At 30.6% G+C, this 14601-nt stretch overlaps 1 protein-coding gene across 8 annotated transcripts in view; it reads right to left on the bottom strand.

Annotated features, from left to right (window-relative positions):
* Positions 1–14601, bottom strand: part of LOC143052885 (uncharacterized) — a 146043-nt gene that overhangs the window by 56571 nt on the left and 74871 nt on the right. For 7 of the 8 annotated variants that reach the window (XM_076226034.1, XM_076226033.1, XM_076226032.1 and 4 more), the window contains 4 exons: positions 12530–12604; positions 2029–2106; positions 1486–1501; positions 165–325 (listed from right to left, as the gene is read on the bottom strand). In XM_076226034.1, the coding sequence (XP_076082149.1) occupies positions 165–325; positions 1486–1501; positions 2029–2106; positions 12530–12604 (330 nt within the window). Of the gene's footprint in view, positions 1–164; positions 326–1485; positions 1502–2028; positions 2107–8008; positions 8525–12529; positions 12605–14601 lie in introns of those variants that run through there. The other variant, XM_076226040.1, reaches the window with a different exon arrangement.

Consider the following 14601-nt stretch of genomic DNA (forward strand, 5'->3'; position numbering starts at 1 on the left):
TGGAAGACCTTAAGTACATGATCTTCAGGTTCATTCCTTACTGCTTGTTACAAATTCATTACTTCATTCAATACTCATGAAAATATTTTTCTAAAGACATAGATAAATAATATGAAAATGTTTTGTCGTGAGAAATATATATATTCATTTACTAGTATCCTTACCCATGCATCATTATCCTTGAGGTCATACTGATCTGTAAATTCAGTAACTTCTCCCTCTCGTAACGGTTCCAGGGAGGATTTATTTTTCTTACTCTGTCTCGTCTCTACGTGTGCTGTATTAGGATCACCACCTTCATCTTGCATTGAAGTATCGGCCAAATCTACAGAAACCAAATCAATTTAGAGTTATCTCTCTTTATTGTGTGCATTTATTATTGCCATTTTGTCATTTTAGACTACAATGTGATTTTGATTTTTGCGATGTTGAGAAAAATGCTGTTTAATTCATATCAAAAATTTCAAAATGGGAATTTAAAGTATTGCAATTATAATACTGTAGCATTTTTTGCAATAATTTCTGAATTTACATACAGTATTTGAAATGAAACTGTTTATGATATTTTTCTTGAAAATTGAAATTATAACTTAGCTTTTTTGTCTGAAAAATAAATGGTTATTCCTTTTTAAAAAAGGTTTCTGTTGTACTGAATGAATAGCAAACTGTAATACTAAATAAATGTTTTCTAAATGTATGTGTTTAAGTGAAGTTATCTGTTGAACCCTCCCCTATTCTTTAACTTCCTGTCAAATTACATGAGTAGTGGCTGTGGATGGTTTGTGTCGGTCATATTTTGTTTTCTTAAATGGGTTTTGTTATAAATAAGGCTTTTGTTTCATACTTTTTAGGTCAGGATCTTTCATAGCCAACTATGCGGTATGAGTGTTTCTCATTGTTTAAGGCCATACATGGACAAGGACCTATAATTCAGCTTATATCCACCAAGATTGACTTTTGGTGGATAGCTGTCTCAAACCTCCTTGTTGTGACACTGACCTTTGATTGTGTATAGTTGTCCTGTGTAAAGCATGTTTTTTAATTCTGATTTTACCTACTTTATTCTGTGAGTACTTAATAAAGGTATTAACAGAAACATATGTCCACAGGTATCAATAGCATTCATGATTTTAATTTGCTGTTTCCGGATCTAATGCATTCTGGGTAATTATACTAATATTTTCAAAAGCATACACCAAAACCTTGTGATTGGTCAAAAACATTCTAAACATTTGAAATTCAACCAATGATGTAACGTTATTTTCATTTTGGTGTACAAGCCCTTGATGATGACTTAACAGTGACTTAAATTTTGCAATTTTTTTTTTTTTTTTTTTTTTGGTATCTATATAAGTTTAATTATTCAAGATTTACATTAACTGACACTTTTATTTCTACCTGTGAAAAATCATGAAAAAAAAAAAACATTTGAAAATTGGTTGGTTTAATGATTTGCATACCCATGATGTTTGTTTTATTACTCACCTTTCCCGGATTTTCCCTAAAATTAGAAAAAAATAGTAATTCTATAATTAGTGGGAAATTAAAATAAGCAATATTCTCTATACAATTACACATATTATTTTTTTTATTGTGAATCATTAACAATTGAGTATATTTAAATGCTGCATAGGTTCTTTTCTTTCTTCAAGTGATTTTTCCAGAAATTTTCACCATAAGAAATTTAGGTTTCACAAACAATTTTTGGAAAACAAAAAATTAAAAGACCAAAACAAACCAGATAAATTGCAGTAATTTGTTGATTTATATATTACTATTTTTATTATATTCATATAGATTTTACCTTTGCATTAAGTATGATGCAAAATTCTCCACTCAAAATTTAACAGTTAAATTTTAATAATTTGAATAAATTTTTTGGTATAAAATTGATTTCATAGAAATTATTCTGCATGGTTTTCATAAGGAAGAAAAAGAGATGTTTTCAATTTTATGAATAATATCACTCCACAAATTAAAGGAAATTTATAATAATATTTCTGGTTAAACTTCTAATCCTGAACTTACATCCCGTTTAGGAGACTTTGTAGGGAGTTGCTTCCCTTTGCTAGACTGTCTACTGTTCTTTGTGCTAGGTCTACTGTCCTGAAATGAATAGATTAGTTATGGCATTCATTATCATGTTGTAACTATTTTATGAGGGTCAAGACGGGTCCTTCATTTCTGTGTTCTTTATTTTATTAAGTCTTTTTTCCCTCATTCTCAATTTTTTGGGTTAATTTTTCTGTAAAACATTTTCTAATCTATCTGTGGACTATCTGAGAGAAAATGTTCGTCATACAATGTTAGAACAAAGCCTGCTTCCCCCTAATACCAATATTATTACACAACAAAATTTATACATTACTCAAAATTTCTGTATGTCAGAAAGAGATTTTGAATTAGCAATTAAATATATTCCAACTAAGAATGCACAAAAGTGCATGTCAACATGGCCAGTAAATAGAGATAAATTCGAAGAAAAATTAAAATGCTGTAAATAATTATGATAATTATTATACACAAAAAATACATGTTTAGATTAATTAACCAATTTCTAACTAAATCTCAATGATGAAAAAGACCTCTGTCTCTCATATGTTATTTTAATAGGAGAAACTGTTTTGTATTTTAAACTCTGACTGCATCAATTAGTGATTTGAAGGTAGCAAATAAGGTTTACTGGAGACACATAAGTGCATGGAGGCATGATTAAACAGGTATTTGCGACCATCAAATCACAAATTGATGCCCTCGGCCTCGGAGCTTAAAATATAATATTGTTATCTCCTTTCTCAATAAACTGACAAAAAACAACATCAAATCATTCATTTGAAATCTGTCATATATCATCTGTGCTTGCGCGTACATTTTCATAGCATCAATTGGAAATTAATGCAATGAAAACTTGTGACGTCATCCAAACAAATTGAACATTACAAATGCTAGCTATTGCATTTTTCTCTTATCTGTTCAGTTCCAGTGGAGAAAAGCTTTCTCTCTTCTGTTAATCGTTATTCAATTTAAGATCAGATTTATACCTTAATTAATATCCCTAATTGGAATTTACACTAACATGAACTTTGACAATATTAGGTGTACTAAAGCTTTATTTGAAAAATCTCTTTTCTGATTTCTAATGTAATTAAGAAACACTGAAACAAGAACTTTGTTACCAAGGTGAAAAATTAATCTTTAAACAGAATCACCAGTTAAAATTGTATAGAATTTACTCCAAACCAAAACCACTGCTTATTCTCCTTTATGTCTTTTATTATTCTAAAATCATCTATCATTAATAATAATTAAGAAAACATCCCCCACATATAATTATAAACCAAGTAACTGTCTACTTTGACCATGATATGAAAATGTTGTCCGTGATGGTCCATATGATGCTACATGTATATACAAAAATAAAATTAAGAAAAATCCATAAGAATCGGTTAAACCAAACTTCTTTCTAATTTGACTATAATATAAATCACTGGCGTACCGTCCAAGAGTAATAACGGGAACCTGATGACGTTTGTTGAAGAATAGCAGTAAAAGCCCTTAATTCAATCATTCCTATGTTTAAATCTTTATATAATAAGATGTGGTATGACTGCCAATGAGAAAACTCTCCATCCATGTCACAATGTGTTTATGGCCCATCCTACTTTCATTTATTGGTTGCCGTCTCGGTCACATATGCCTCTACGACTCCTCTTATTATCGGGTTGCTGACTCGTTGACTAACTGCATACCACACATCTACTTTCATTAATTTCCAAACAAACTGTTTTCATAATTTAACAGCTATCAACACTTTCTCAATTAAATAGGACCAAAATTGGAAAAAAACTGATTGTACCTGTATCAATCATTGTCCTCCTTCTGAATTCAAACTGTTTTTAATGGAGCAATGTATAATCAACAAATTTCCATTATAAAAATGATCAATTTTAAAAACCCCAGTCATTCTACAATAAACCAGGTCCATCAAAAATACTTATTTCAAACTATTTTTAATGGAAATTTAAATGAATAAATGATAGGAAAAAATCAATTTTAGAATTGATCAATTTTAGAATAAACCCCAATTATTCTACAATACAGCTGAATCAGAAAGACTCATTTCAATCTGCTTTTAATGGAAAATAAATAAATGATCAACGAAATTTCCGTTATAAAAATGATCAATTTTAAAATAAACCCCCAGAGTCTTCCTACATTATACAGTGTTCCATCCAAACTATTCATTTCAAACTGTTTTAATGAAAAAATAAATGATCAACAAAATTTCCATTATAAAAATGATCAATTTTAAAATAAACCCAGTCATTCTACAATTAAGTTCCATTAGAAATACTCATTTCATGCTGTTTTTAATGGAAAATGAATAATTAATCTACAAATTCTGTTATAAAATTATCAATTTTAGAATAAACCCCAGTCATTCTGCAATAAACCTCCATCAAAAATACTCATTTCAAACAATTTTTAATGGAAAATGAATAAATTATCAACAAAACTTCCATTATAAAACTGAACATTTTTAAAATAAAACCCATTCTTCCTACAATGAAGCTCCATCTACTAGTAAACTGTTTTAATGAAAAATGAATAAAAGATCGGGGAAAAAATCCATTTTAAAATTGATCAATTTAAGAATAAACCCCAGTCGTCCTACAATAAAGCTCATTTCAACAAAATCATCAACAAAAATTCCATAATAAAATTGAAAAATCTCAAAATAAACCCAAGTCTTTCAATTAAGCCTAAATCAGAAATCTAGAATATCAAACTGTTTTCCGTGGATTGATTCTCAATAATCCAGTGTAAAGTACACAAGCTCTACCAAATAAAACAAGTTTCTTTGATGAAAGATAATAATGGCCCAGCGGTAAAATCATTACTTTTAAATGGATAACGGTAAAATCATTAATTTTGAATGGATAACCTAAAAACAGCATCAATATAATAATTATTTGTCTGTTTCAACTAGAAATCAATGATTAATCACATTGTCGATTAACATAAAACAGGCGTTCATTTCTCATTTTATTTCTAACTTATATCTGGACTTTTAATACAATTATTCAAATCTGAACTTATCCTCATAAGTATTAACATTTGGACTTTTATAATGATAATATCAATCGGGACTATCATTAACATGCTACCTAACATCTTGACTAAAATTAATTTGGTCTTGTTAATTTTCATAAAATTTTTACAAAATATTTACTCTGACCCTCAGCCAAAAAATTTCAAAATTTCAAAAAACTTAAACCTGCAGACACATTATCGAAAACAAATGGTTACATATATAGTAGTTTGACAAACACTAATTTTGATCATTTAGGAGCTTAATGTTTTCTTAACAATAGAACATGATTAAAATGTTCAGCTGGTTTTACAGAGTTATCTCCCTGTAGTGTGAAGTGTGACCTTAAATTGTAAATAATGTCAATCTGGACATTAACTATAATCAATAAAATCAAGACTATCAATAAAATTTCTACACATACCTGCCAACTTTTCAAAATGCCCATGGGGGTTTTGCGTGCAAGATGGCTGTCATAGTCCTAAAAAACCTTCAAGGGGGCCTTCAAATACATTTTAATGTTGTTTTTTGGCTTCTCCTTACTTTTATAAGCCTCATGTCATTGTAAAATTAATTGTTTTGTTTAAAATTGTGGACAAAATTGCTCATTCAAAATTTTAATTTGGGAGCCTCCATGGGGGAAATCCCCCGCAAATAGTGACAGTTAGCAGGTATGTCTACAGTAATACAGTCATAAAGCAAAAATAATCATAAAAAAGCTTTTTAGAACTGTGAGTGGTCTCACAAAAGTATGCCCCCACAGCTTCTCAATACTTCAATATCTAATTAGATTTAAATTTAAGAACCATAGTGAGCATGACCCACATCCCCACATTGTCACTGGACAAATAAAATAACTGTAAGATAAAAAAATTGAATCATAATTTCCTGTCGATATGCACATCAACATAGTGCCCTTACTATCTATAAAGTTTCATGAAAATCTGTTGTGTGGTTTCAGTGGAGTTGCAATGACCAACTGTTGCAGAAGTATATTCAAGTCATTAAGTTCAAAGGGGCATAACTCCTAGAAACTAGAGGCTCTCAAGAGCCTGTATTGCTCACCTGATTCTACTTGGGTTTTTGAAATCAAATTAAAAAATATAAAATTTGGCTAAAAGTAACAACACTTGACCAGCACCTCATAAGGAAAGGAACATGTTTGATTTCATTCAATTCAGTGGTTCTTTAAAAGAAGACTTTTGTATGCATTTCCCATAGGGTCCTATGTTAAACTAAGTCCGCCCACTGGCGGCCATCTTGGATGTTGCAATGGCGACAAAGTAACAACACTTGGTCAGTATCTCATTAAGAACATTCATGCTATGTTTCATTCCATTTAGTGTTTCACTGAAAGAAGACATTTGTATGTATTTCCCGTAGGGGCCTATGTTAAACTAAGTCCCCTGCTGACAGCCATCTTGGAAGATGGATCGGTTACAAAGTAACAACACTTGGTCAGCACCTCATAAGGAACATTCATGCCATGTTTGGTTTCATTCCATTCAGTGGTTCTCTAAAAGAAGTCATTTCTATATATTTCCCATAGGGTCCTATGTTAAACTAAGTCTCCATGCTGGCGACCATCTTGGATGATGGATTGGCTACAAAGATACAACACTTGGTCAGCATCTCATAAGGAACATTCATGCCATGTTTGGTTTCATTCCATTCAGTGGTTCTCTAAAAGAAGACATTTGGATATATTTCCCATAGGGTCCTATGTTAAACTAAGTCCCCCGCTGGCAGCCATCTTGGATGATGGATTGGCTACAAAGTAACAACACTTGGTAAGCACCTTATAAGGAACATTCATGCCATGTTTGGTTTCATTCCATTCAGTGGTTCTCTAAAAGAAGACATTTGTATATATTTCCCATAGGGTCCTATGTTAAACTAAGTCCCCCGCTGGCGGCTATCTTGGATGATGGATCGGCTACAAAGTAACAACACTTGGTCAGCATCTCATAAGGAACATTCATGCCATGTTTGGTTTCATTCCATTCAGTGGTTCTCTAAAAGAAGACATTTGGATATATTTCCCATAGGGTCCTATGTTAAACTAAGTCCCCCGCTGGCAGCCATCTTGGATGATGGATCGGCTACAAAGTAACAACACTTTGTCAGCACCTTCAGGCCAGGTGAGCTAAAAAATTGATTCATAATTTCCTGTCAATATATGCACATCCACATCATAAGTATATATGTCCTAATTATCAAATAAGGTTTCATGAAATTTTGTTGTGTGGTTTGAGAGGAGTTGCAATGATAAGAACAGGACTGTCGATGGACTGACGGACTGACAAACGGATGGATGGACGGACAGACAGGTCAAAAACATAATTAGATTAGTTGTGGTTGAATTGGAATAAAATCATCATAAATTGATAGTTAAAATATTTACTTAAAAACTCTTAATTTACTAAAATTTATCATCAAGTCCACATTTGACATGACCATCACTATTTTGAATTATGTATAATATTGCTCAAAAAGCTGTTTCATTGAGCATTTATTCAAATCTAAATTGTACATAAGTAACAAAAGTATTTGGTTGGAGTGTTTTCATTGTTACAATGACATCAGTTTTGGCCATGACATTTAATGCCCCAAATCATTCATAAAATTTCGTAGAATTTTATCTATCTTTAACTTTTACAATTTTTCAATCTCTTTAATGTACTATTTTAATTTTGAGTTGCTGCATAATAATTATTATAATATCTTGACTTATTCGAAGGTTCTTTTCTTGATGATCATTTTGTATGCATTTTGTCAGAACAGGTAAATTACAAATTTCAATGTTGAAGGAATTTCAAAACAAATTTTCTAAAGGCTTGATGTAATTAGTTTTGCCATTTTACTGAATTTTCTGTTGACAACAAACAAATGAGATAAATAACCTGGTACCCCTACCTTTATCTTGGTAACAGTCAGTTTGACCTTCTTTCCTTGTGTTGACATGGTAACAGAATTTGTCTGTCGTTATATATTTCAATAACAATATCAAACATAAAAAGGTACACAACTTAGTTCCATTGTGTCAATTAAGTAATTAGAAAGCATAAAAATAAATTCTATGTATGATTTCGATCTAGTAGCTAGTTTCATACTAATATCCAATTAATTCTGGCATAATTTTTGTCTTCATTGTTATAATCCATGTCAATATTTCAGGCTAATGGAACTGCATTGAGAGTCTTTTAGCACCTTGAAAACTGTCTGAATCAAGTATTATCTAGGATCTGACTAAGCCTGTCTGCTGTATAGTACTAGATATAAACTCAGTTCTTTTGACATCAAGTTTTTTATTATTCGTAATTCCAAACAAAATAGTCAACACATTTGTCTTCAGAATATTTTGAAAACATTATTTTTTCCACAGATTTGAATTAATGTCTCTTTAGATATTAAGTTAATGAAAATTGTTAATCATTTTTTTTTTCAAATAAACGAAAACAGATTGAAAGAAGACATGTTTGTAGTCAATTCAAGGTTTCAAAATATTGGTGCTAAAAAAAAACTGAAATCTTCACAAAAATGTCTGATTTTTTCAACACAGCTACTTTATCATCACATAAAAAAATCTCCTAAAAGGTCACTTTTCTCCTAATTCCATAACAACGATGATATTTTATAAATGTCACGATACCTTTAACGTCAAAATCAGTCATGATACTTCTCAAATGTAACAATTTTATCATGCAACAAGTTTTATCTATCAGTATATATATGGTTATATCATCATCATGAAAATATTGTTTTACACAAATCTATCGTAAAATCTATCGTGAGAGTGAAATTTACACAAATCTATTGTAAAGTGTAATATTGGTGAGAGTGAAAAGTTCCCTATTTCTTCCATTGGTATCTATTTCCTGAATGAGTAGGTGATCCAACAGGTTACATAATGATGTAATGTATCCCATTAAAAAATGTCAAATTAAGATTCTAATGTTCGTCAATCACGAAAAACTTAAATTCCTCAAGTCTTTATTTACAATGAATATAAAATTGTACTCAGATTTAATTAAAAATCGAACTTTCTTCACATCAAAGAATATTCCCCTGAATAATCAATCGTTGATTGAACCTTTAATTATTTCACATTATTTTTTTCTTCTAAAATCGAAGGAAAATGACGGTAATAAAAAATCGTCCACTCGGTAGTATTACAATAAATCTATTTATAGATTTTTTTCCCCGATTTTTTTCTGATTGACCTACTGATCTCCAATGACCAGGTTAATAATGTTCTCCGATAGCAACGATAAACGGTAAAGAATTTCCTCATAACACAATATTCCAAACAGTTTCCTGCTTATATGTAACCTCAAACTGTTCCTAAAACTTCATGACAACTTGTTATTGATAATGTAATTACAAGGCAATCATTTCAATTTTGTAAAAAAAAAATAATGATATCCATATATGTTTTGAATTTTCTTTATTTCAAACACTCCTCTGTTATCGACAATGTTTTATTTTTTTTTTTAAATATATTCATATTTGAATTTCAGATTTAAAGACAAGCTGTTAAAAATCCATTCATATGTCAACTTCACGAAAAAATATCTTTTTTGTTCATTCCAACAATCTGACCAATCACAGTTCTTTATATAATTTCAGATTTTTTTCATTCCAATAATTTGTTCTGATATCATATTCTAAATTTTCAATTTGACAGAAAACTTTTTACATGAAAATTAATAAAAATCCATCTGATTTTGTTTTACTGTCCACTGATTGAGGTTTCTAAGTAACGTAGCATACTCAAACATCAATATTTATTTGTCTTCCAAAAAGCTTTTTAAACGAATCATTTCCTGTTAATTATCGTCACTTAATAATTCAATTTGTGATGAAACTAAAACTGTTTCCACATTCATAACAAACTCATTGGATTCTCCCTCCCGTCCAATAATCGAACTTGTCAAGAGAAATGATTTAATACTGATCGGTAAACGTTACTAAATCTATTGTCAAGAAATAAAAGCCTTTTCTACAAGAACTTGAATTAATCAAATATTAACTCTGTCTCTTTTCTAATTAATATTTGTTTGATTGGAACCAGTATAAAAGGTCTGTTTAAAGTAACTGTCAGTCAAAGGGAATAACTCAAGGGCGACCATTAGAACTGGTCACAGAAAGAAAGAGACTATCAAATGAAATTGACAGTCAAGGGGAGTAACTCAAGGGCGACCATTAGAACTGGTCACAGAAAGAACAGTGGCGGATCCAGGGGGAGGGTTCTGGGGTTGGAACCCCCCTTTTTTTGGACGATCAATGCATTTGAATGGGGACATATAGTTGGAACCCCCCCCCCCCCCTTTGTCCTGGGTTGGGAACCCTCCCTTTTCAAAATGGCTGGATCTGCCACTGAAGAAAGAGTCTGTTAAATAATACTGTCAGTCAAGGTGAATAACTCAAGGGTGACTATTAGAACTGGTCACAGAAAGAAAGAGACCTGTCAGTCAAGGGGAATAACTAAGGAGAACAGAACCTATATAAAAACCAATTACTGGGGCAACCTTTAAACAACATAAAAAGAGGGTCTTTCAGTGTAACTGTCAGTCAAAGGGGACTAACTGGGGAGACCAGGAAATCATATAAAGAGCCATTTTTAATTTACTGAGTCAAGGGGATTAACTGGGACCATTCTAAGAAAGAGACAATAAACAGCTGCACAACGAGCGCATGATATGCCCTTCGTCTTGTGTGTGACGTTTTATGCAATAATCATAAATAGTTTCTGAGATAGGGCGCAACATTTAAAAAAAACACACCCCTGTTTTAGTTATAAAGTCCTTTAACTCAAAAAGTTTAAAATTTATTTTAACCAAAAAGTATACAGATCGTTTGACTATCATAAGAAATAACTATATTAAGTTTCATGAAATTTGGATGAGTGGTTCTTAAGTTATGGTGCAACATGTGGACTCTTGACAGACAGACAGATGGACAGACGGACGCCAGACATTTGTATATCATAATATGTCCTGTCAAAATTTTGAAGGTCGTATAAAAAAAATGGACACCAAGGAATGTTTGCTTCTGTAATTGATCAACAAATTAATGAAATGATAAAAGATTGTGATCTCATGGTCAAAAACAATTGACAATCCTTAATTTGGTTTATAAACAATATATTTAACAGTTATTAAGAATCAGACTGTATCCTTTCTATCCTGCACACCAATAGCATACAAGGACAGTAATCCCTAAAGTTTTGGGATGATCTTGGTCATCAAAAATAAATGCAAGCATGTCTGTACGAGCATAGGGACTTATTAATTACTTAAAAAAAAAAATCTGATAATAAAACTTATCTCTGAAAGTTGATGAGATTATCAAAGGTGTTAAGTCAATACAAAAAATTCACATATAAATAGATATATATATAAATTTTTTGTTAAATTTTTAGCTATAAAATTCTATTTTTTCTCTAATATTTACAATAAAATTTCAAGACCCTTTAATATGCATTCATCTGGCATTTCTTTGTCGAGTGCTCAGAGTATTGACCAGTGGTCAAAGAAAAAAAAATCTGTAAAAATTACATTTCTAATTTATAAAAATAAATTATCAACATTTCACATGCTATACTTTTAAAATGCGGAAAAATAAATTTAAGCATAAAAACAACAAAAATTCCTTTAAAAAATAAAATTACAATAATCAACAAAAATAACACATTGTTTACATTAGATACCTACTCTCTTCCTCCCTCTCCACTGAAGCATGAAAATAAACTACAGTTATCTCCCTTTCACTAATTAGTAATTATTGTAGATCATGATAGACATAGCTTTGCTGAGAAGGGAGTCATGCAGGTTATATTTTTTTTCATTTTCAGCGATGTGTCACAATATTGTTTGAATTAGAACTTGAGGCTCTCAAGAGCCTGAGTTGATCACCCTGGTCACAAACCTTGCATATCAAATAAAGGACACTCTCCAACATAGAAGTTGAGAATAGACTTCATGACAAAAAACTCATTCATAAATCTTAGTTTCTCTAAATCTTCCTTTGCTTTTGCTCAAAACACAAAAGAGGGTAAAAAAATCCTCATGTCAGGGCAATCACACACCTATGAAGAGTGACGAGCATACTAATTATATGGGCAAAATTTGACTTTTTAAGACTCCTTACCATTTCAGTAATCAAACATACAAATACACTAGGCAGTTTTTTGCACAGTAATAAACAACCACATAGTTATACACATAAGTTATCAGTGTTTCTTTCTACAACCTCAATTTAGAGCTATACTTTAGCAAGATTGTTTCATAAAGTAATCTGTGAAGACCTATACCTCATACAGACTCATAAAAAACACTGAAAGTTTCAGTGTGGACATTCAATGCCACAACCTCCCCATTTTCCCAGTCATCCACTGGCACCCCAACACACACATTTTCTAACTATATCACTAACCTGCTGTGAATTGAGCCTAGAAGGATCCTCGTCTAAGTCTGCTAGCTCACTATTTCTTGTCTCGGCAGAAGCAGCCTGTAAATATTTAAATCAATTTTAATAATCATGGAGAACACTGTGTAGGTAAGAATGGAGATATACTCAATTTTTAAGCTAAATATAAGGGAAATTTAGCATTTACCAATTTGTGAATCTTGTTTCAAATTTTCATATATTTTTTTCTGAGAAATAAATATACAATTATCATATTATTTCAAGAGTTGTCCTTCTTCAGCAGTAAATAATATCAGAAAATAAGAATTTCCTTAGAATAAATATTTGCAAAATATACAGCATATAAAAATAAAATAAGCATATAGAATATAGAATATAAAATTGATATAAAATACATCAATACATTGGACTGTTTTTAGTAGTATTTGTAATTAAAACAAGGTATTATTTTAATCTGGAATCATTTTGAATTCTGAAAAATTGATAAGAAACGTATGATGAAAACTTAATCCAACTATGGAGGGTTTAGCCATGGTTCAATTTACTTTCATTTATATTTTCAGTATGAACTAACTAATATATCTTAGCCATGCATATATATGGTTAACCCTGCTTAATTGAGTTAGTTTGCATTATAAATTTTTAATCAATTTTCTAGAATTTAAAATTATTCTAGATTAAAATAAGTCCTTGCTTTAAATAAGATTATAACTTATAAAAAAACTTAAGGGGGACACCAAACACTTTAACTAAAATTAATTTGGCTCGTTTAATTTTCTTGAAATTTTGACAAAGTACTTACTTTGACCCTTTGACAAAAATATAAAAATTTCAAAAAATTTGAACCAACCGTTTTATCAAAAAAATTACACTGGTTATATAGCAGTTTGACAAACACTTATTTTGATCATTGAGAAGCTTAATATTCTCTTAACAACACATCGTAATTAAAACGTTTAGCTGATTTTTCAGAGTTATCTCCCTGTAGTGTTAGGTACCACCTTAAATGCAAATAATAAATGTGACTTATAAGTCAGTAAGTCATACATGTATTTTTTATGAAAAGTGTACGCATCTGAATAAATAAAAATATATACAGTATATTTAATGTAGCATTTATATGATACTTCTAATAATACTGAATCAATTAAAAATTCATGAAAAAGATATATAAAATGCAGAGTAAAAGGGGTCCAATTAGAAGGCATGTTTTTGTAACTTGAATTGCATGCCAAAAAAAAGCCTTCATTTGTTATACAAATCTGAAAAATAATTTATTTCTATGAAATCATTTTCTGCTATGATTTCAGGAATATTAACCATTATGTCACAAACAGTGTGTATATCTATTGATAATTCATTTTTTACCCCACAACTTTTAGATATTCAGTAAAGATGCTCTTGAAGGGAGCATGAATTCAAGAAAGGTTGATTTTGGTCTACAGTAGGGTTGCTAACTATCATGAAAAAACAACATCAATAACATGCTGAAAAATTGTTTTCTAGTTTTTAGGTTTTTTTCTGGAATTTATTAAAACACATCATACTTTTTCCCACAAATTTGTACAAAGTATGTAGATGAGTGAAACAAACATGTATCAATAGCCTCCTAGAGCTGAGATATTATACAGTATCACCTTCCAAACTTAATATTGTGACTCCAAAGTATTACTTTTGTAAACAAAAAGAATTATTATAAGGTTGTAGAACTGATCACATGATTAAAACAAACACCTAAGGATGAAAATTGTTAATTTTAACTCTGTCAGGTTCTGTCCAGAAAATAAATGGCCCTGACCTAAAGTTGTTAACTTCTTTGTCATTTCTGTGATGGAGGGTTGCCTCATTGGCAATTATACCTCATCCTCTTATTTATATATTCATAGGCATACCAAATAATTACCAAGGCAACCAACCTAATACATCCATAATGATCTATAAGGCACTGGAGTCAGTTTCACAAAAAAATTTAGATTAAAATTGATTTATTGTGAAACTGACTCCTGATACTTAAAGAGAATAGTTCTTTCTCCGGTTGAAGTTACTAATATAACTGATATTAATTGCATGTTTTGATA

Source organism: Mytilus galloprovincialis, chromosome 11 (assembly GCF_965363235.1).
Source record: "Mytilus galloprovincialis chromosome 11, xbMytGall1.hap1.1, whole genome shotgun sequence".
In the NCBI taxonomy this organism is placed as follows: domain Eukaryota; kingdom Metazoa; phylum Mollusca; class Bivalvia; order Mytilida; family Mytilidae; genus Mytilus; species Mytilus galloprovincialis.